At 43.2% G+C, this 22659-nt stretch overlaps 1 protein-coding gene across 5 annotated transcripts in view; it reads left to right on the top strand.

The window, feature by feature from the left end:
• Positions 1 to 22659, top strand: part of LOC124711517 (AP-5 complex subunit mu-1-like) — a 59408-nt gene that overhangs the window by 7340 nt on the left and 29409 nt on the right. For all 5 annotated transcript variants that reach the window (XM_047241635.1, XM_047241636.1, XM_047241637.1 and 2 more), the window contains 2 exons: positions 13354 to 13531; positions 13674 to 13752. In XM_047241635.1, coding sequence (XP_047097591.1) covers positions 13354 to 13531; positions 13674 to 13752 — 257 coding nt within the window. The remainder of the gene's footprint in view (positions 1 to 13353; positions 13532 to 13673; positions 13753 to 22659) is intronic.

The following is a 22659-nucleotide window of genomic DNA, read 5'->3' on the forward strand; positions in this document are numbered from 1 at the left end:
TGCGCACCCTCTGACAATCTTTTAATCTCCCGGGCACTTTGCCTTTGGTTTTATGCGACGATGCCTCCATGGTTGATGACGTTTTAAATTTTATCCGTGGTAGTCCTTTTTATAGTTTCATTTAGGGAGGTCCTGCACCTTTCCCTTTCTGTGTCTCTTGTCCTCGAGTCTCTCATATTTGGTTGCAGATTTTAGTGTGTCGTAAGATGGTTGACTCTTTCCCTTTTTTTGTTCTCGTGGTCAGTCAACCAGTCTTCGGCCATCTTCTTCTCTTCTGTTTCCTTTTGTCTGGTGTTCATCTGTTCTCTTCGTGTCTGTAGTGTTCGTTACCGCATTTGTGTTTCTTTTAGTGCCTGGGGGGGAAGTCTCCTTCCCCTTGGGGTTTTACCTGCTTTGTGAATTTATGTGTCGCCTGTTTTTGGAATGGGGGACTGATGACCTTAGCTGTTTAGTCCCCCTTAAACATCCCAACCACCACCACCACCACCACCACCTATCTATTTAATTGATGTGTCTGCATCAAGCATCATATTACTAATTCTATATTCGAACATTACAAAATTGCTTTTTCTACTCATCTCCATTAACTTACATTTTTCTACATTTAGAGACACCAAACCAACTAGAAATATTATCTACGCCTAAGTCATTCTGTATCTTCTTAAAATCACCCAATGTCATCAGCAAACAATTGTAAATTGCTGCTCACCCAGTCTGGCAGATTTATTTATGTATTTAGAGAATACATGTTTGAGATTATGCTTATTGTGACTGTCACGAAATAATAGTATGAAATATAAAATCCAAACTGTATGTAAATAAGCAAATCGATTTTATATAGGCCTAATGGTTAATCAGATCCCATTAACCATTACCAACTGCTACAACAACTCAACTTCATCAAAATAATGTATTACTTTTAAAACTAATCATAAAATTTGTAGATAAATGTGACCTTACTCTGTAAAATTCCAAAGCACTGAGACATGGCCTTATGGTCCTCAGATCAGAAGTCATATGCATGGAAAAAATGTGCACAGTATTCCAACACCATGATATTGCAGAACTATTTACTGTTCTCTCTCTCTCTCTCTCTCTCTCTCTCTCTCTATCTCTCTCTCTCTGTGTGTGTGTGTGTGTGTGTGTGTGTGTGTGTGTGTGTGTGCGCGCGCGCGCGCGCGCGCGCGCTTTGTAAGTGGCAAAAAATAGTTTTTTAATCCAGTGACATGTAGGCTACCCTGCATGTTGTTGGAGTAGTATCGGCCTGCTTTACTGGACTGTTACATGTAGAGATGGGCACGGCTGGGAGATGATGAGAGGGACAGAGGAGGGAACAGTTAGCGAAAGAGGGGAGGATTAGATAGAAATAGAGAGGGGGAAGGAGGGGATGGACAGAGAGTGGGTAGAGGATACGGGCAGAGAGAGGACTGAGAAGAGGATGCAGAGAAAGCGGGGTGGAAATCGCAGGGGGAGGAGGAGATGGATTGAGAGGGAGGAGCAGGGGGACATGAAGGAGGCAGGTGGAAGGCGTAGAGAGAAAATGAGTAGATGTAAAATGAAGAGGGGCTGGAGGAGATGGATTGAGTGTGCGGAAAAGGACATAGACTGAGAGAGGGGGAGGAAGATATGGTTGGAGAAAGAGAGTGGAGGAGATGGACAAAGAGAGGGGGTGGATGAGATGGAAGGATGGAGAGAATGGGGAGGAGGAGAAGGGTGGACAGAGGTGGGATGATGAGGTGCATGGAGAGATGAAGGGAGGAAATGGTGGGCACAGATTTGGGGGGGGGGGGGGGAGTGAGCAGGTGTGTGCAATATATTGTCGAATGTGTATGAGAGTGAAGCCACAGGGAAAAGGCTAGTTATTATTATAAAAGTCGTCTTGTGACAAGGTCAGTGCAGCTTATCTTAATGTTCTCTCCTGTGCTATCCTCTCTCCCCCCCCCCCCCCCCCCCCTCCAGAGTAGTACTATACCCATTGACTTTCACTATTTGTTAGATATATTACTCTCTGTCTTCTCATACAGACTTCGCCCTCTGTGGCCCCTTGATGTCTTAACAATGTCCTATCCTACCCCTTCATGTAGTTACTGTTTTCCACATATTCCTTTCCTCACTGTTTCTGTAGAGAATCTCCTCAGCTCTTACATTAGCATTTCTTTAATTTTCAGCATTCTTTCTATAAAACCACATCTAAAACATTTCCATCTTTTCTGGTTTTCCTACAGTCCATGATTCACATCCGTTCAATGCCTTACCTCAGATTCAGATTGTCAGAAAGTGCTTCCTCAAATCAAGAGCTTTGACACTAGCATTTTCTTCTAGTGAGAAACACAGTGTTTGGCTGCACTGGCCTAGCTTGCTTCTTAAACCATGCTTGCTTAATCTGTCATGTGTTATTTTCCCCTACTCCTCATTACTTCTGACCTTTGATTAACTCTTGGTCCATGTTCCGTCGACAGCCTCCATGGCTGAACGGTTAGCATAGCTGCGGTCAGTGCTGAAGGACACAGGTTTGATTCTGGGTACCTCTTCGATTTTTTTCTGAGGTAGGGAGGTCTGGTATGGGATCTGTTCAGCGCTTGTGAGGCCAAATGAGGAGCAGCGGATTCATCAGGATTCATCTATTGGCAGTAACAGCTGGAGGGCTTGATGACACACTGGTGCCGTGGCCCACAATCGTAGAGTGCTGAGGACTCGTACTGGCTTCTAGACAGCAGCCAGTCAGGACAGGCCTAAGGCCTAATCCGTGACTGGTGTTTACGTTTCCGTAGTCTGTGTTCATTAGACTGTTCACTCCATTCAACAGATCCAGTAATTCTGCCTCACTCTCGGAGAGCGAGAGGGCTGTGCGTGGCAAAACCATGAATATATTGGTGTAGGTTTAATCTTGGTACATTATTTAATAATTGATCTTGTGTTTACACTTTTGAAATAACTTTCCTCTAGTTCATATGACCATGACCATTTATTACATGACCTATTACAGATATATGTTTGAAATGGTGGTTTTTTTCACACTGAAATAGTTGTACAAAATTTTACATTAGCAATGTCATCCATTATAGTTTGTATGTCTTTGTTGGTTACTCATGCCTTCTAATAGTCTGATGCACCCCATCCCCCTCCTCCTGTAGCAATCCATGCAGTGTTGGTAATTCCATGTGCTACTTGCTGTGAGGTAAAGGCGTCATCTATCGAACTCCAACCTCCACCCAAGGATAACCTCAAACAAATGATATAACACAAAACCTATATTTGTCCTAGTAAACATATATTAAAATGACTCTTTAGCATGCTATTTAAATGTCATAAACACCGTAATAATATCTACTTATAGACACAACTGCTCCTTTATATATATGATGATGATGATGATGGTACAGAAAACTTCACCCCTCTAATGCTCTTGGGAAAGCCCCAGATTTAATATTGTAAAAATTCTGTACACTGACAAAACGATAGCAATGTCATCAGCAATTTGTATCATTTATATCTTTTCACTCTCAGTTTTTATTCCACTCCTGAGCAATAGCAGAGAAAGACAGAATTCTTGCCTCAGTCTTCTAATCTGAGCAATTCTCTGTTGATCTTCCAGACATATTGTCCCCTACAGCTTACATCCATTCTTCTGAGAAATTCAAAAATCTTGCTCCATTTTATGTTGTCAGCAGCTTTTTCTAGGTCGACAAATCCAATTCCCAGTATGGGAATGGGCATTGACATAGGGTATATACTGGCAACTCGCAGTATCCTGTTGCAGAGCATGCTCTACAGCCTGACATTTGTGGCCTCGGTGCCCGTTTCACCACACGTGCCATCTGGATTCTTCCCCCAGACACCAGTTTCTCAAAACACTGCAGGTGGGGGGAACTAGCACTACAAAGTGTCCTTGGTTCTCGCCACCCGCCTGGCCTTAATTTGTGTTAATTTCTTCTGTCTGAACTTTTTTTCACTGTAACTACTCTTTTCTTCACTCTGTTTTAATTTCGCACATCTTTCATTGTCTTTTCCATCTATTTTCCACCACCCCCTCCCACCTCTGTTACATACAATGCACTTAGCTTCTCACTCTTATTAACTCATGCACGATGTTTTAGTAGTAATCTCTGTCTAGCATATTACTCTGTCTTCTACCTTTAAGCTCTCAGGTTTTCAAATCTCGTCCGATGCAGTCCCCAACAATCAGTCTTTCCTTCTCATCCCGTACTGTAAGACTCTCCTGACCTGTGGTTCTGGGTGACTTTCCCAGACTCTACCCTTTTCGTAGACCACTCCTGTCCTATTCCTTCACCCTTCTTCCTTCCCCTTCAACCTTTCTGCCTGAAGAAGGAGCCGCTGGCTCCGAAAGTTCGCCACTCACAGTAGTCTTTTATGTGTGTGTTCTGCCGCCATTTGGTGAGAAAATTTTTTATCTTTATTTTATGTGTATTTTGCCATAAAAAAAGAATTATTTATATTCATGTAGACAATCTGATACTGTTTGCTGATGATGTTGTCATGTAAGGGCAAGTGTTGTCATTGAGCGAATTTTGGAGTTTTACAATTACCTGGACTGAACTTCTACTTGACACCATGAATGATAGTTTGTTCTAAATATGGATAAATGTAAGTAAATGCAAATGGGTATGAAAACATTCATTTAATATTTGATGAGAAGGATAATTGCTACTCACCATATAGTAGAGATGCTGAGTTGCAGATAAGCACAATAAAAAGACTGTCACAAAATGATCTTTCGCCCAACAAGGCCTTTGTCAAAAATAGACAAATGCGCGCGCGCGCGCCCACACACACACACACACACACACACACACACACGACTGCAGTCTCAGCCAACTGTAGCCACACTGTGACCAGCAGCAGCAGTACTACCTGGGTGTGGGTAAGGAGGAGGCTGGGGTTGGGAGAGGGAAGGATTGCAGGGTAGGAGTGGAACATGGTGAACTGCTGCTGGGGAGCGTGGAGGGACAAGATGGAGAGAGGGTACGGCAGCTAGGTGCAGTCAGGAGGTTAGGTGGAGGGCAGTGAAGAGGTGGGGGGAGGGTATAGCAGAAAAGGTAAGAAGTAAAAAGACTAGGTGCGCTGGTGGAATAGAGGGATGTGTAGCGCTGGAATGGGAACAGGTAAGAGGCTATATGGGTGAGGACAATGACTAACGAAGGTTGAGGCCAGTAGGGTTATGGGAACATATGATATACTGCCGGGAGAATTCCCACGAGTGCAGTACAGAAAAGCTGGTGTTGGTGGGAAGGATCCATATGGCACAGGCTGTGAAGCAGTCATTGAAATGAAGAATGTCATGTTGGGCGCTATGCTCAGCAACAGGGCGATGCACTTGTTTGTTGGCCACAGTTTATCGGTGGCCATTCACACAGACAGCTTGTTGGTTGCCATGCCCAAATAGAATGCAGCACAGTGGTTGCAGCTTAGCTTGTAGATCACATTACTGGTTCACAGGTAGCCCTGCCTTTGATGTGATGGGTGATGTTTGTGACCGGACTGGAGTAGGTGGTGGTAGGAGGATTTATGGGACAGGTCTGTCACCTAGGTCTATTACAGGGACATGAGCCTTTAGGTAAGGGTTTTGGAGTGGGGGTTGTGTAGGGATGGACAACTATATTGTGTAGGTTCGGTGGACGGCAGAACACCACTATGAGAGGAGTGGGAAGGATAGTGGGCGGGACATTTCTCATTTCAGGGCACTACGAGAGGTAGTCGAAACACTGGCAGAGAATGTAATTCAGTTGCTCCAGTCCTGGGTGGCACTGAGTTACATGGGAAATGATCATCTGTGGCCAGACAGTGAGACTTTGGGAGGTGGTGGGTGACTAGAAAGATAAGGTGCAGGAGATTTGTTTTTGTACAATGTTGGGAGGATAATTATGGTCTGTAAAGGCCTCAGTGAGACCCTCGGTATATTTTGAGAGTGACCGTTCATCACTGCAAATGCGACAACCACAGGTGGCTAAGCTGTGTGGATGGGATTTCTTGGTATGGAACGGGTAGCAGCTATCAAACTGGATGTATTGCTGGTGGTTAGTAGGTTTGATATGGGAGAGGTACTGACGTAGCCATCTTTGAGGTGGAGGTCAACATCTAGGAAGGTGGCTTTTTGGGTTGAGTAGGACCAGGTGAAGCAAATAGAGGAGAATTTGTCGAGGTTCTGGAGGAATGTGAATAGGAGCCAGATCATGAAGATGAAGATGTCTTCAGTGAATCTGAAGCAGGTGAGGGGTTTAGGATTCTGGATGTTTAGGAAGGATTCCTCTAGATGGCCCATGAATAGGTTGGCATAGGATGGTGCCCTGCAGGTGCCCATAGCCATACCCCGGATTTGTTTGTAAGTAATGCTTTCAAAGGAGAAGTAACCACATTTTCTGTCCCTTTATCACACAGTACCTTGCTCATAATTATTGATGCCACCTCCCTTTACACTAACTTCCCTAATACCCATGGCCTTACCGCTATTGAACACTACCTTTCTCATCACACAACAGATTCCAAACTAACAACCTCCTTCCTAGTTGCCGTGACCAACTACATCCTCACCCACAATTACTTCTCCTTTGAAGGTGTTACCTACAAACAGACCCAGGGTATGGCTATGGGCACCCACATGGCACCTTCCTATGCCAACCGATTCATGGACCATCTTGAGGAATCCTTCCTAAACACCCAGAATTCATTGATGACGTCTTTGCATTCTGGATCGAGTGCGAGGACACCCTATCCACATTCCTCCAGAACCTCGACAGCTTCTCCCCCATTCACTTCACCTGGTCCTACTCAACCCAACAAGCCACCTTCATCTACATCTACATTTATACTCTGCAAGCCACCCAATGGTGTGTGGCGGAGGCCACTTTACGTGCCACTGTCATTACCTCCCTTTCCTGTTCCAGTCGCGTATGGTTCGCGGGAAGAAAGACGGTCTGAAAGCCTCCGTGCGCGCTCTAATCCCTCTAATTTTACATTCGTGATCTCCTCGGGAGGTATAAGTAGGGGGAAGCAATATATTCGATACCTCATCCAGAAACCCACCCTCTCGAAACCTGGCGAGCAAGCTACACCGCGATGCAGAGCGCCTCTCTTGCAGAGTCTACCACTTGAGTTTGTTAAACATCTCTGTAACGCTATCACGGTTACCAAATAACCCTGTGACGAAACGCGCCGCTCTTCTTTGGATCTTCTCTATCTTCTCCGTCAACCCGATCTGGTACGGATCCCACACTGATGAGCAATACTCAAGTATAGGTTGAACGAGTGTTTTGTAAGCCACCTCCTTTGTTGATGGACTACATTTTCTAAGGACTCCCCCAATGAATCTCAACCTGGTACCCGCCTTACCAACAATTAATTTTATATGATCATTCCACTTCAAATCGTTCCGCACGCATACTCCCAGATATTTTACAAAAGTAACTGCTACCAGTGTTTGTTCCGCTATCATACAATAAAGGATCCTTCTTTCTATGTATTCGCAATACATTACATTTGTCTATGTTAAGGGTCAGTTGCCACTCCCTGCACCAAGTGCCTATCCGCTGCAGATCTTCCTGCATTTCGCTACAATTTTCTAATGCTGCAACTTCTCTGTATACTACAGCATCATCCGCGAAAAACCGCATGGAACTTCCGACACTATCTACTAGGTCATTTATATATATTGTGAAAAGCAATGGTCCCATAACACTCCCCTGTGGCATGCCAGAGGTTACTTTAACGTCTGTAGACATCTCTCCATTGATAACAACATGCTGTGTTCTGTTTGCTAAAAACTCTTCAATCCAGCCACACAGCTGGTCTGATATTCCGTAGGCTCTTACTTTGTTTATCAGGCGACAGTGCGGAACTGTATCGAACGCCTTCCGGAAGTCAAGAAAAATAGCATCTACCTGGGAGCCTGTATCTAATATTTTCTGGGTCTCATGAACAAATAAAGCAAGTTGGGTCTCACACGATCGCTGTTTCCGGAATCCATGTTGATTCCTACATAGTAGATTCTGGGTTTCCAAAAACGACATGATACTCGAGCAAAAAACATGTTCTAAAATTCTACAACAGATCGACGTCAGAGATATAGGTCTATAGTTTTGCGCATCTGCTCGACGACCCTTCTTGAAGACTGGGACTACCTGTGCTCTATTCCAATCATTTGGAACCTTCCGTTCCTCTAGAGACTTGCAGTACGTGGCTGTTAGAAGGGGGGCAAGTTCTTTAGCGTACTCTGTGTAGAATCGAATTGGTATCCCGTCAGGTCCAGTGGACTTTCCTCTGTTGAGTGATTCCAGTTGCTTTTCTATTCCTTGGACACTTATTTCGATGTCAGCCATTTTTTCGTTTGTGCGAGGATTTAGAGAAGGAACTGCAGTGCGGTCTTCCTCTGTGAAACAGCTTTGGAAAAAGGTGTTTAGTATTTCAGCTTTACGCGTGTCATCCTCTGTTTCAATGCCATCATCATCCCGGAGTGTCTGGATATGCTGTTTCAAGCCACTTACTGATTTAACGCAAGACCAGAACTTCCTAGGATTTTCTGTCAAGTCGCTACATAGAATTTTACTTTCGAATTCACTGAACGCTTCACGCATAGCCATCCTTACGCTAACTTTGACATCGTTTAGCTTCTGTTTGTCTGAGAGGTTTTGGCTGCGTTTAAACTTGGAGTGAAGCTCTCTCTGCTTTCGCAGTAGTTTCCTAACTTTAATGTTGAACCACAGTGGGTTTTTCCCGTCCCCCTCACAGTTTTACTCGGTACGTACCTGTCTAAAACGCATTTTACGATTGCCTTGAACTTTATCCGTAAACACTCAACATTGTCAGTGTCGGAACAGAATTTTTCGTTTTGATCTGTTAGGTAGTCTGAAATCTGGCTTCTATTACTCTTGCTAAACAGATAAACCTTCCTCCCTTTTTTTTATATTCCTATTAACTTCCATATTCAGGGATGCTGCAACGGCCTTATGATTACTGATTCCCTGTTCTGCACATACAGAGTCAAAAAGTTCGGGTCTGTTTGTTGTCAGTGGGTACAAGATGTTATCTCCACGAGTCGGTTCTCTGTTTAATTGCTCGAGGTAATTTTCGGATAGTGCACTCAGTATAATGTCACTCGATGCTCTGTCCCTACAACCCGTCCTAAACATCTGAGTGTCCCAGTCTATATCTGGTAAATTGAAATCTCCACCTAAGACTATAACATGCTGGGAAAATTTATGTGAAATGTATTCCAAATTTTCTCTTAGTTGTTCTGCCACTAATGCTGCTGAGTCGGGAGGTCGGTAAAAGGAGCCAATTATTAACCTAGCTCGGTTGTTGAGTGTAACCTCTACCCACAATAATTCACAGGAACTATCCACTTCTACTTCGCTACAGGATAAACTACTACTAACAGCGACGAACACTCCACCACCGGTTGCATGCAATCTATCCTTTCTAAACACCGTCTTTACCTTTGTAAAAATTTCGGCAGAATTTATCTCTGGCTTCAGCCAGCTTTCTGTACCTATAACGATTTCAGCTTCAGTGCTTACTACCAGCGCTTGAAGTTCCGGTACTTTACCAACGCAGCTTCGACAGTTTACAATTACAATACCGATTGCTGCTTGGTCCCCGCATGTCCTCACTTTGCCCCGTTGGGGCTGTTGCCCTTTCTGTACTTGCCCAAGGCCATCTAACCTAAAAAACCGCCCAGCCCACGCCACACGACCCCTGCTACCGGTGTAGCCGCTTGTTGCGTGTAGTGGACTCCTGACCTATCCAGCGGGACCCGAAACCCCACCACCCTATGGCGCAAGTCGAGGAATCTGCAGCCCACACGGTCGCAGAACCGTCTCAGCCTCTGATTCAGACCTTCCACTCGGCTCTGTACCAAAGGTCCGCAGTCAGTCCTGTCGACGATGCTGCAGATGGTGAGCTCTGCTTTCATCCCGCTAGCGAGACTGGCAGTCTTCACCAAATCAGATAGCCGCAGGAAGCCAGAGAGGATTTCCTCCGATCGATAGCGACACACATCATTGGTGCCGACATGAGCGACCACCTGCAGATGGGTGCACCCTGTACCCTTCATGGCATCCGGAAGGACCCTTTCCACATCTGAAATGACTCCCCCCGGTATGCAGACGGAGTGCACATTGGTTTTCTTCTCCTCTCTTGCTGCCATATCCCTAAGGGGCCCCATTACGCGCCTGACGTTGGAGCTCCCAACTACCAGTAAGCCCACCCTCTGTGACTGCCCGGATCTTGCAGACTGAGGGGCAACCTCTGGAACAGGACAAGCAGCCATGTCAGGCCGAAGATCAGTATCAGCCTGAGACAGAGCCTGAAGCTGGTTCGTCAGACAAACTGGAGAGGCCTTCCATTCAGCTCTCCAGAATGTCTTTCGCCCCCTGCCACACCTTGAGACGACCTCCCACTCTACCACAGGTGAGGGATCAGCCTCAATGCGGGCAGTATCCCGGGCAACCACAGTCGTAGTCCGATCGGGGGGTGCGTGGGACGAGCTGGCCGTCCCCGACAAACCCCCATCCGGACCCCCACAGTGATGCCCATTGGCAACAGCCTCAAGCTGTGTGACCGAAGCCAACACTGCCTGATGCTGGGAGTGAAGGGATGCCAACTCAGCCTGCACCCGAACACAGCAGTTGCAGTCCCTATGCATGCTAAAAACTGTTGTGCAAAGAACGTCTGAACTAATCTACAGAGAGCGCAAACAAATCGACACAAAATTTAAACGGTTATTAAAATACAAGATTGCCTAGTAAATGCAGTAGTGCTGCTACTTGCGCACTGCTGACACACTGCTCGGCGGCGGAAGGAGACTACGCGATTTACACCATTCAGGTACTAAAACGCGATGCTACAACTCTCAAATACTATAATATGCTCGAAATTTATGAATTAAACAATGCAAGTGCCAAAAACACGCAAAGAAATTAAGAATTAAACTATGTAACAAATGAGTGAGCTAGGAGTATACAACTTGCTGCTGCAGCTGCTTATCCAATGGCGGCAGGGAGCACATTGACTGTGACCAACCGACACTGGCCGTTCAAAACAAAAACAGAAGACAGACGACTACGCGAATTTACACTATTCAGGTACTAAAATGCGATGCTACAACTCTCAAATACTATAATACGCCCGAAATTTATGAATTAAACAATGCAAGTACCAAAAACACGCAAAGAAATTAAGAATTAAACTGTGTAACAAATGAGTGAGCTAGGAGTATACGACTTGCTGCTGCAGCTGCTTATCCAACGGCGGCAGGGAGCAGATGTTGACCTCCATCTAAAGATGGCTATGTCAGTACCTCTGTCCATATCATACCTACTAACCACCAGTAATACCTCCATTTCAACAGCTGCCATCCATTCCATACCAAGAAGTCCTTTCCATACAACCAAGCCATCTGTGGTTGTCGCATCTGCAGTGATGAGTAATCGCTCTCGAAATATACCGAGGTCTCTCTGAGGCCTTTACAAACCGTAATTATCCTCCCAACATGTCACACGCCTTATCTTTCCAGTCACCCACCACCTCCAAAAGTCTCAATCTCAGGCCACAGAGGAGCATTCTCCTCGTACCTCAGTACCACTCAGGAATGGAGCAACTGAATTACATTCTCTGCCAGTGTTTCAACTATCTCTCGCAGTGCGCTGAAATGAGAAATGTCCTGTCCACTGTCCTTCCCACTCCTCCCACAGTGGTATTCTGCTATCCACTGAACCTACGCATTATTCTCCTCCATTCGTATAAAACACCTGCTCCAAACTCCTTGCCTCATGGCTCATATCCCTGTAATAGACCTAGATATGAGACCTGACCCATACATCCTCCCACCACCACCTACTCCAGTCTGGTCTCAAACATCACCCATCCCAACAAAGGCAGGGCTGCCTTTGAACCAGTAATGTGATTTACAAGCTAAGCTGCAGTCACTGTGCCGCATTCTATTTGGACAGGCTGCCTTTGAACCAGTAATGTGATTTACAAGCTAAGCTGCAGTCACTGTGCCGCATTCTATTTGGACATGGCAACCAACATGCCGTCTGTCTGCATGAATGGCCACCGACAAACTGTGGCCAAGAAACAAGTGGACCACCCTGTTGCTGAGCATGCCGCCCAACACGACATTCTTCATTTCAATGACTGCTTCACAGTCTGTGCCATATTAATCCTCCCCACCAACATCAGCTTTTCTAAATTGCACATGTGGAAACTCTCGCAGGTCCCTGCATGCTCCCCAGCAGCACTTCACCGTCCCCCACCCTTGTCCTGCTATCCTCCCATCATGCATTGGTGCTGCTGCTCGTAGTGTGGCTTCAGCTGCCAGATACTGCAGTCACGCGTGCGCGTGTTTGTGTTTTTGTGTGTGTGTGTGTGCGTGTGTGTGTGTGCGTGTGCGTGTGTGCATCTGTTGTCTATTTTTGACAAAAGCCTTGTTGCCCAAAAGCTTATTTTGTTACAGTCTTTTTGTTGTGCCTATCTGCAACTCAACATCTCCATTATATGATGAGTAGCAACTATCCTTTTCATAATATTGTTACATTCCAGCCTGGATTTTCCATCATTTGTGTTAATGGTATCCATTGTTGAGTGCTCTGTACATAGTACCACTACTATTAATGGTATTTTCTTAGCTCATTCTCATCAATATTTAGGCATAACTTTGTGAGATGAGATGGAATGGAATGAGCACATCAGCTTTGTTGTAGGGAAGGTGAATGAATCAGTGCAGTTTATTAGGAGATTTCTGGGAAAATATAGTGCACTCATAAAAGAGACCACATACAAAATGTTTGTGCTTGAATGTGTGGAATCCGAACTTGGTCAGATTATAGGATGACATCAAAGCAATTACTCATCAGCTCAATCAGCATGATAGTGTGACAGAACTGCTCTTTGAGTTAAAATTGGAATCCTCCAAGAGAAAAAAATGATCTTTATGTAGAATGCTATCGGGGAAGTTTAAAAAAGCCAGCCATTGTAACAGATAGTTGAATGATTCTTCTGGCTCCGATGCCCATCTCATATAAGGCAAAATAAGGGATTGTAAGGTTCATACATACACGTACAGGCAACTGTTTTCCCTCACTCTGTTTGTGACCAGCACAGAAAAGGGAATGACTGATGATGGTACAACCGTCAATGATGCTCTGTGCAGTGCTTGTGAAGTATATGAAGATATAAATTATTTCATTTGTGAGTTGCCTCAGGCACTCGGTTTTAAATTTTTGAGATTTCCTGTGTGCTAAGAAATAACTATTCTGACAGATTTTATCCACAGCAAAATAGACCATTGGCAACTATAATCTTTCCTGATGTCATTAATTTGCTTTTTCTGTATTTCAGATTGTTTTGTCGAGTCAAGGGACGGCTGTGACAAACCAGCTTTGTATCCGGCATTTCACTTGGAAGTCGAGAAAGGCACCCTGTGGCCAGTTGTTGTACTAGAGGGCCGAGGCCTCATGTTCTGTGCCTTGCCACTTGAAGCAGTAGACATTAACACCTGCAAGTCTCTTGTGAACATGTAAGAACTTAATTTGAGCATACTGTCCAGTCTCAATAGTTCTTCTTCTTCTTCTTCTTCCTTTTCCTTCTCCCTGTTTATAACTATCTACAACATCTGGAAATCTGTAACAAAGTTAAGATTGTGTATATTCTTGTTTTAGGTCAAGTGTTTCAACAGCTTTGGAAGTACTTCATGGATTATCATTGTGTACACCTGTAAATGGGATCAACCTAACCCCGGTAATTATTAAGGGAATATTTTAAATTAAATAGCATCATTCTTTTTTGTACTTGGTAATCATTGACTTTTTTCACTTTAATGGTGTCATCATCATCACTGCAAGTTGTCATCCATCACCACCAACACCACCACCATCATCAGATTAACTATTTCTTGGTGTCCCACAGTGTACTCTATCAACCTTTGTTGTTGTTGTTGTTGTTGTGAACTTCAGTCCAAAGACCAGTTTGGTGCTGCTATACACACTATTCTATCCTGAGCAAGCCTTTTCATCTCAACATGATTACTGCAGCCTGCAACCTACATCTATTTGAAATTGCTTACTACAATGAAGCCTACGTTTCCCTTCCTCGCCCCCCGCCCCCTCCCCCTTTCTCCACACTTCCTTCCATTACCAATGATGATTAGTCTGTACATTATAATATAACAATGTATTTCATTTAAATCTATTATTTTTTCTCGTGATCTGTTGGACGAATAAAAACATATCAATGAAATTCGGTAAGTTGCTTCATTGCTGAAAATTCAGAAACACATGTGTGATATGCAAGTGAAGGAAAAATATTAAACTGTCCCATGCTGTGTAACTCCACAAAAAGCATACTGAATCCTGAATATATGAGGCCAATATTAATTCTCAACACTAATGAGGATGATGGAAGCAAGGAAAATGCTATAGGCTACAATGAGAACTGGAATTTAGCCATATACACATAATGTAACTGTTGTCAGCACTTCCAGTTTTGACAATATTATTTGTGAGAGAAACTTTTTATCCTCAAGAGAGACTAATGATTGTGACTTTCAAATAGCAGATATATTAAGTGTAACAATGAAAATAATCAATTTTTGACAACATTATGGAATTGGACTAATAAAAAATCTACTCCCCAAGTGGCAGCAGGAGAACAGACATATAAAAAAGGTTTTATGTGTGCAGGCTTTCGGAGCCAGTGGCTCCTTCTTCCAAAGGGCTGAATGGGAAGGAAGAGGGGTGCAGGAAAAGTACTGGAGAAGTTTAGGAAAAGGGGTATAGTTCGGAAAAGTCACCCAGAACCCAGGTCAGGGGAGACTTACCAGATGGGATGAGAAGGAAAGACTGATTGAGATAAGTGGCGTGCTGAGAAGTTGTTTTTGGGGGGATCTACAGTACCAGGATTGGATGTGATGACCTGGGAAATCTTCTTTTGAACTAGGGTGGTGGGGTAATTATGTCAGTGAAGGTTCAGTATGGCAGTGTATTGCTGTAAAGAGTCTGCAACCTGCCTGCCTGTTGTTTGTTAGTTAGTGTAATATGGACAGACAAGGGCGTACCCAGGATCTGAACTGGGGGGGGGGGGGGGGGGGCACGTCATACTAGTCTTAGGGAACAAGGACTCGAGACAACATACAGCACTTCTTATTAAATAAAACTAAACCAGTGAAAAACTGCTTTTAATAAACATTTTAAATACAAGAATGCATTTGTACAATCTGAGAAAACATGCAGCATTTCTTATTAAATAAAACAGTAAACTACTGAAAAACTGCAAATATCTTCAGGGGGTGGGGGCAGCTGCCTCACCCATGTGGACAGAAGTACAGAAGTGTGTAGCTTGGCCTTTGGTGAGGATGAGATCAATGTCAAGGAAAGTGGAATGGGATTCTTAACAGGACCTTGTGAAATTCAATTGGGAGACGGTATTTAGAGATTCTAGGAATTTTAACAGGTCAGCCTCACCATGAGTCCATATGACAAAGATGTCATCAGTGTATTCTAAACCAAACCAGGGGCTGAATGCACATGGATCCCAAGAAAGTCCCCTCCAAGTGACCCACGAAAAGGTTGGCATAGGAAGGAGCCATCGTGATTCCCATTTCCATACCCGTGATCTGTTTGTGTGTCTGCCCCTCAGAGATGAAGTAGTTGTTAGTAGTATGAAGTTCATTAAGTTGAGCAGGAAGGATATCGTAGGTTAGGACTCAGGCGAGCATTGACTGAGGAATTGTTCAGCAGCAGACAGACCGTGTATGTGGGGGATGTTTGTATAGAAATCAATGGTGACAAGCAAGGCGTGTGGTGGGAGTTGGATGGGCATGGATTTAGATGATTTAGGAAATGGTTGGTGTCTTTAATATGTGAGGGAATGCTTTGTACTAAGGGCTATATGTGTTGATCAACTAAGGCAGATACACTTTTGTTTGGTGCTTTGCAGCCAGCAACTATACATTGGCTGGAATGATTGGGTTTGTGGATCTTAGGAAGAAGGTAAAAGTTGGGGGCACATGGTTTGGCTGGGGTAAGAAGTTCTATGGATTGAGGTGTTAGTCCTTGTGAGGAGTCTCAGATTCTAAGGAGGTACTGCAGATCAGTTCGAATCACAGAGATGGGATCTTGATGGCAGATGCTGTATATAGAGGTGTCAGACAGCTGGTGTAGACCTTAGCATACTCCTGTCAGTCAAGTACCACAGTGGTAGATCCTTTGTCTACTCAGAGAATTATGAAGGAGTTATCAGATTTTAGGGAACACAGAGCCTGAAGTTCTGTAGGGGTCAGGGACCTGAGGAAGGGTTGTGAAACAACACTGAATGTGAGGAATTCTTGGAAGGCATGAGCTTGAGGTAGTGGTGGTGGATCAAGTTAGGATTGTAGTGGGAACTTTTCAAGGCACAGTCCAATGTTAGGTTTGCTGTTGGAAAGGCTTTGGGAGTGGGTTGCAAAGTGATACTTCTAGTTGACATTATGTGTGAAGGAAAGTAGGTCCTTTACCAGAGTAGCATAATTAAATGCAAGTGTAGGGCTTAAAGTGAGACCCTTGGATAATACAGGTAATTCAGGATAGCATGCTTTAGACGAGAGGTTGAGAACACTGTACTGTTGTGACTGTTTCTTGTGATTATGAGTTATTTTTGGTCTGGGAGGCAGTGGTGGAGGCTGTGATAGGTTAAGGAGGTTGGCCAAACTCAGTTTGTAGGAGAGGAGTGGTGAGAAAAACACTGGCAGTTAATGTAGCACATAACCAGGAGTCTGTAGATAGAGTATAATTTTCCAAATTTTTGGTAGTACATATTGATGAAAACTTGAAGTGAGAGAAAAGTAATAGTCACGAGGATAATATATGGTGTTCACCCACAATCATCTTGTAGGTACCTGTTCAAGAAGATGGGCATTTTAAGCCCACCACAGTCTGTATATTCATGTATTATATCCATCATAAATAATCTGTTACAATTTGAGAAGAATAGTAATATCTGCAGCTGCAGCACTACATGTCAAAATAATCATTATCATCCATAACTGCCAGCAGTTATTCTTCCTGCGCACCATGCTCAACTGGAATAGGAAAAGTGGGAGGTGACAGTGGTGTGGAAAGTACCTTCCACCATAGACCATAGGGTAGCTTTGGAGTATAGATGTACATGTAGATGTACTAAAACTGTCAGTGGCTCATAATGGAGTTGAACATGCAGCCACAAAAGTCTTTGTAAATGTATCACTAGTTGCATAAGTAGTATTAAAGAGAAATACATTCATTCTATAAATTAAGTTCAGCATGCAGACAAATGTACAAATAAATCATGTACATGTAGTCTGTGAGCTAACTCATTCCACATCATGTTGATAAAGCCATGCAAATGTTTTACAGAACATGTTATCAATTAAAACTGAAGTTCATACTGCCAGAATGTCACAGACAAAGAAATGCCCCTCCACCTAATTGCCGTGCCGTGGGCGCGCGTGCGCCCCCCCCCCCCCCCCCCCCCCCCCACACACACAGAGAGAGAGAGAGAGAGAGAGAGAGAGAGAGAGAGATGATAGTATTAAAATCCTAGTTGTTAACTGCCAAAGCATTCACAACGCAGAGTGCAAGACTTTGAAGTGCTCCTAAGAAGCAGCGAAACTCACATAATACTAGGTATAGAAAGCTAATTAAAATGTGAAATTAACAGCATTGAGATTTTTGGGGAAAATTTAAGTGTGTATTGAAAGTATAGGCATGGCGAATTTGTCACAGTAGACAAGAAACTCGAATTCACCCATATGTAAATTGAAGCTGCATGCAACATTCTTCAGGTAAGTCTCATTATCAGGGATGGGCATAAAGTTTGTGGGATCCTGCCCCCTCGTCTCTTATGGGGTGCCTAGGAAGCTGTTTTCTCGGATAGCTAGACAACATACAAGAAAATCATATTAATGGAGCTGATTACAGTAATTGAATTGACAATGCTTAACTTGCATATGTACGAGGCGGTGTTCCAAGCATTCGGTGAAACGCAAATAATCAGTGTTCTTTGAAATATACAGTTTCCATGCAATCTAATCACACAAGTTCCTAAGTCACTGCTGTCCTTAATATCACTGCTCGTCTTTTAGTGCTGCTCTTCTAGTGCGCCTCTTGTAGTGCGGCCAAGGCTAGGCGGTGCGTCACTTCTGTTCTTTTCGTGTACAGGCCACTCCTGTCACGGTGACATTCTAGTCAGTGTCCTATTGGCTGACGTCGTCTCACAGCCCTCTCTGCTTTATCATTCTTGATCTTCGTGCCGGCGCTTGTCATTACACCAGAACAAATTTATAATTTGATGCTTTTATTGACCACCAGACTCACTCCTGATGCAACCGAAAACTGTAGAGAAAACCTTGGTTCACTAGTATGTAAGTTCCCCAATCATATTGCAATTGACTAATGACCTCATCAGTTGAGTCCCATAGTGCTCAGAGCCATATTGCAATTATCAGAGGAGCTTAAATCATCTAACAATCAATTGGCATAGTTACTGTTTTGTGTTACTGTTTTGTTTAGTTGTGGGCATGATGAGTCATCGTGTGAAATGTTACTAAATGCCTTCTCTGAAAATTACACGTAGCAGATAGGTCAGAACCCACTCATGATAGAAATACATTATATCTAATGGCAACACATAAGATCCAACCTGTTAGACAATATGAAGCTGGTATCTGTACTGATACCATTGGTGATATTGCAGCTCTCAAAGAATGAAATTTTAATGAAATTCAGACCTTTAGCTGCTTACAGGCATCGATAAATATCAACAGGGACAGTTGAAAGAAGTGTGCCCTGACCGAGACTCGAACCCGGGATCTCCTGCTTACATGACAGACGGTCTATACAACTGAGCCACTGAGGATACAGAGGATAGTGCGACTGCGGGGACTTATCTCTGGCTTACTCCCCATGAGACCTACACTTTCCTCTGTCCACACACTACATTTGTAGTGCTATGGGAATCGGGAAATTAACTGCCGTGAGTAGTGAGTATGGTGTCCTCGGTGGCTCAGTTGGATAGAGCGTCTGCCATGTAAGCAGGAGGTCCCAGGTTCGGGTCCCGGTCGGGACACAGATTTTTCAACTGTCCTCGTTGATATTTATCAACACCTGTAAGCAGCTAAAGGTCTGGATTTCATTATAATTTCACTTTTAGAGGATGTCCACATTAAAACTGATATCAGTGAACATGAGGACGTTGCAGCAATAATGATTACAGAGGGCAACTAAAACAGTTGGAAAGATTTTTATGTTCAGCAAAATAGACGATGAGGCAGTACTGTCATACCCCAGTGAGAAACTTCAAACATATATGTCTGTACAGGAGGATGTAGAAAAACTATGACATGCACTGGATAGATATGCACCTAGTAGGAAAGTTCATGTTAGGAGGGACAGTTCATATTATACAGTAACTGTAAAGAAACTTCTAAAGAAGCAGAGACAACAGCATAGTAGGTGTAAAACACAGCCTAGGGCTGTAGATAGAGAGATGCAGATTGAAATACATTTGGCTGTCAAGAGAGCGATGTGCGAAATCTTTAACCACTACCTTGGCAGTGTATTATTGAAAGACTTTTCACAAAACTCGAAGGAAATCTTCTCATAAGCAAAGGCTGTTAGTGGCACTAAAGATAGTGTCCAGACACTTGTGGACAGCACAGGAACTAAACTTGAGGATAGCAAAGGTAAAGCAGAAGTGCTTAACTCTGTTTTCAAACATTACTTTACTAAGGAAAGCCCAGGAGTAGTTGTTCAATTTAAATCTTGTACCACTGCAGAAATGAAATAGGTATTAATGTGTGTAGCATTTAGAAACAGCTCAAATAATTAAAACTGAACAGAGCTCCAGGGCCTGATGTAATCCCTCTCAGATTCTACACCAGATTTGCAGCTGAGTTAGCCCTTGTTTTATTCCTAATACACTAAAGATCCCTCAAACAAAAAGCTGTGCCCAGTGGTTGAAAGAAAGCATGAGCCACACCCATCTACAAGTGGAGCATTTGACGGGCAGCAGAACTGATCCACAAACCACCATCCAATATCACTGACATCCATACTGTAGACCCTTAAAACACATTCTGAGCTCAAATGTAATGAGATACCCCTCAATACCAACCAGCATGGATTCCAAAGGCAAAGCATTGATTGTGTGAAACCCAAATCGCACTTTTCTCATATAACATCCTTAAAGCCATGAATCCATGTGTCAAGGCAGTCAGGTAAATGTAGTATTTCTTAACTTCCAAAAGGCACTTGACACCGTACCACATACATGCTTATTATTAAAGTATGATCATAATGAGAGTCAAGTGAGCTACGTGACTGGATTAAGAATTTCTTAGTGAGTAGAACCAGTACTGCTTAGAGGGAAGGCCTTACAGCTCATTGAGAGTCAGACTGTGATGTCATGGGATTCAGGTAAAACAGCCAGAGCAACATCATCTAGGTGGCATTGGCCAGAGCCACCACAGTGACATGTTTGGAAATGGCACGTCAACCCCCACTCATCTCCCTCTGCATCAGCGGAAAGTTGCCCCCCCCCCCCCCCCCACCACCACCACCACCACCAATCTCCAAACTAACAGATCTTCTTGGTTAAAAGTTTTGGTTGTTCTGTTGTTCTGTGCTGGTGAACTGTACTGGAATTTTGTTTGAAATCACTGTGTCTTTTTCTGATATGTAGTGGTTTCTGAATCATAAGCCATTTTTAACAGCTCAGTGCTAATCAGTACAATACGAGCAAGTGTTGTGTTCCTGGCTGTGTCGGTAACTACACCAGTAAGAACAAAGTTCGTGTATTTACATTTCCTTCTGTTGGACAAATGCATGCTAAATGATTATCTGCAACCAAAAGGGATAATTTCATTCCCAGCAAGCATTCTGTGGTGAGTAGTTTTCATTTTAAGCATTGATACAGACAGCATGATGAAAGTACTTAGCAGTTAAATATTGTTTCATAGTAATATTTTTGTGTTGTTAATACTATATATACTATATATTTTTCATCTCTTAATAGGTCTGTCACCTACATTTCTTTGAAGGTGATTTGTTATGTGAAATGAGTACAGTAGACTGGAAAATGGGAGCTACAATAACTTCACCTCTGAGCAAGTCAGAACTCAAAAGAACTGCTGTACCATGCAAACTTCCTAAATGCCTTTCTTACTTATCAACATCAATCAACAGGCAGCAAAAGCATGAGGTTGCTGCACTAAAGGCAGCCATAGACTCATGTGTTAAATCACTGGAAGAATATAATAAGAAGATATATTCCAGCTCATTTCATGACTAATAAAGAAATTTTAGTGTGCAAAGTGCAGTGGAAAGTGGTCTACAGCCGTGAAGAATTCATATATTTCGTTTTTTCTATTTTGATATTGAGAAAACTCCATATGCTGTCTGTACATAGCTACTGATTCAAAGCTGAGTGTAAGTGTTTCTGTCAAGGGCCAACAAATCTCATCCAAAAATGTTGCAAAAACTGTAAGTACTATTCCTTATGTAAAATTTGCTGTAGGTCTTATACATGCAGTCAAGAAGAATGTCACCTACGTGGTATTTTTCTTGAGTTGCTGTGCAATTTAGAGTGTGAGAACTAGAACTTCCACTGAGTTTATAAAAAGGCAGCTTCACCTCCTAAAAAACATAGATTTGCTCCCCACATTCTAATTTTCACATCCTTGGTATTTTTTCTTTTAAGCCGTGCTTAAAGGTTTATACATAGCTCTGGTAATATTTTTCTACCACGTCACAGTGCAATCAGAAACATCTGTGGTAATGTTGAAATTAATCCCAATAGTTGTAACTTCTTAGGCTTATATTAGGAGAAAGTATCAAATCTGAAATCTCATGAGTGTTTTGTGACACTCATATTGGATGAGATACACATGAAATCAACCATGGATCACAAAGGAGGGTGTCTGCTTGGAATGGCACATGACAGCACTGCTCTTGCACCAACAGCACATGTATTTGTAGCGCAAGGTGTAATGCTGTCATTCAAGGAAGTTCATTTATTGCCCATAAATAAGGTGACTGTCGATAGGTAATCAAAAATGTATTGGCTGGGTTATAAAACTTAGGTTCAAGAATTATCTGGATTACTTCAGGCAACATCTCAATTAATAGAAAGGCTGTCTCAAATTTTGCAACTCCAGCACAGCTCAGACACCCCGCAAATCATTCCAGGCCCTTGTTCTATGTTATAGATATTGTTCATAATTCGATTAACCTGAAAAATGAAAAAATGATTTTATGACATTCTTCATAAAATAACTTTTAATTTTATGACATTCTTCCCTCCCCCCATTAACAGCAGACCTTGCCGTCAGTGGGATAGCTTGTGTGCATCATTGACACAGATAGCTGCACCATAGGTCACAACAGAGGTGTATCTGTTGAGAGGCCAGACAAACATGAGGTTCCTGAAGAGGGGCAGCAGTCTTTTTAGTAGTTGCAATCTAGATGATTGACTGATCTGGCTTTTAACATCAACCAAAATGTCCTCACCATACTGGTACTGCGAACAGCTGAAAGCAAGAGGAATTACAGTCATAGTTTGTCCCGAGGGCATACAGCTCTACTGTATCATTAAATGATGATGGTGTCTTCATGGTAAAATATTCCAGAGGTAAAA

The sequence above is a fragment of the Schistocerca piceifrons genome, chromosome 8, assembly GCF_021461385.2.
Source record: "Schistocerca piceifrons isolate TAMUIC-IGC-003096 chromosome 8, iqSchPice1.1, whole genome shotgun sequence".
NCBI lineage: Eukaryota > Metazoa > Arthropoda > Insecta > Orthoptera > Acrididae > Schistocerca > Schistocerca piceifrons.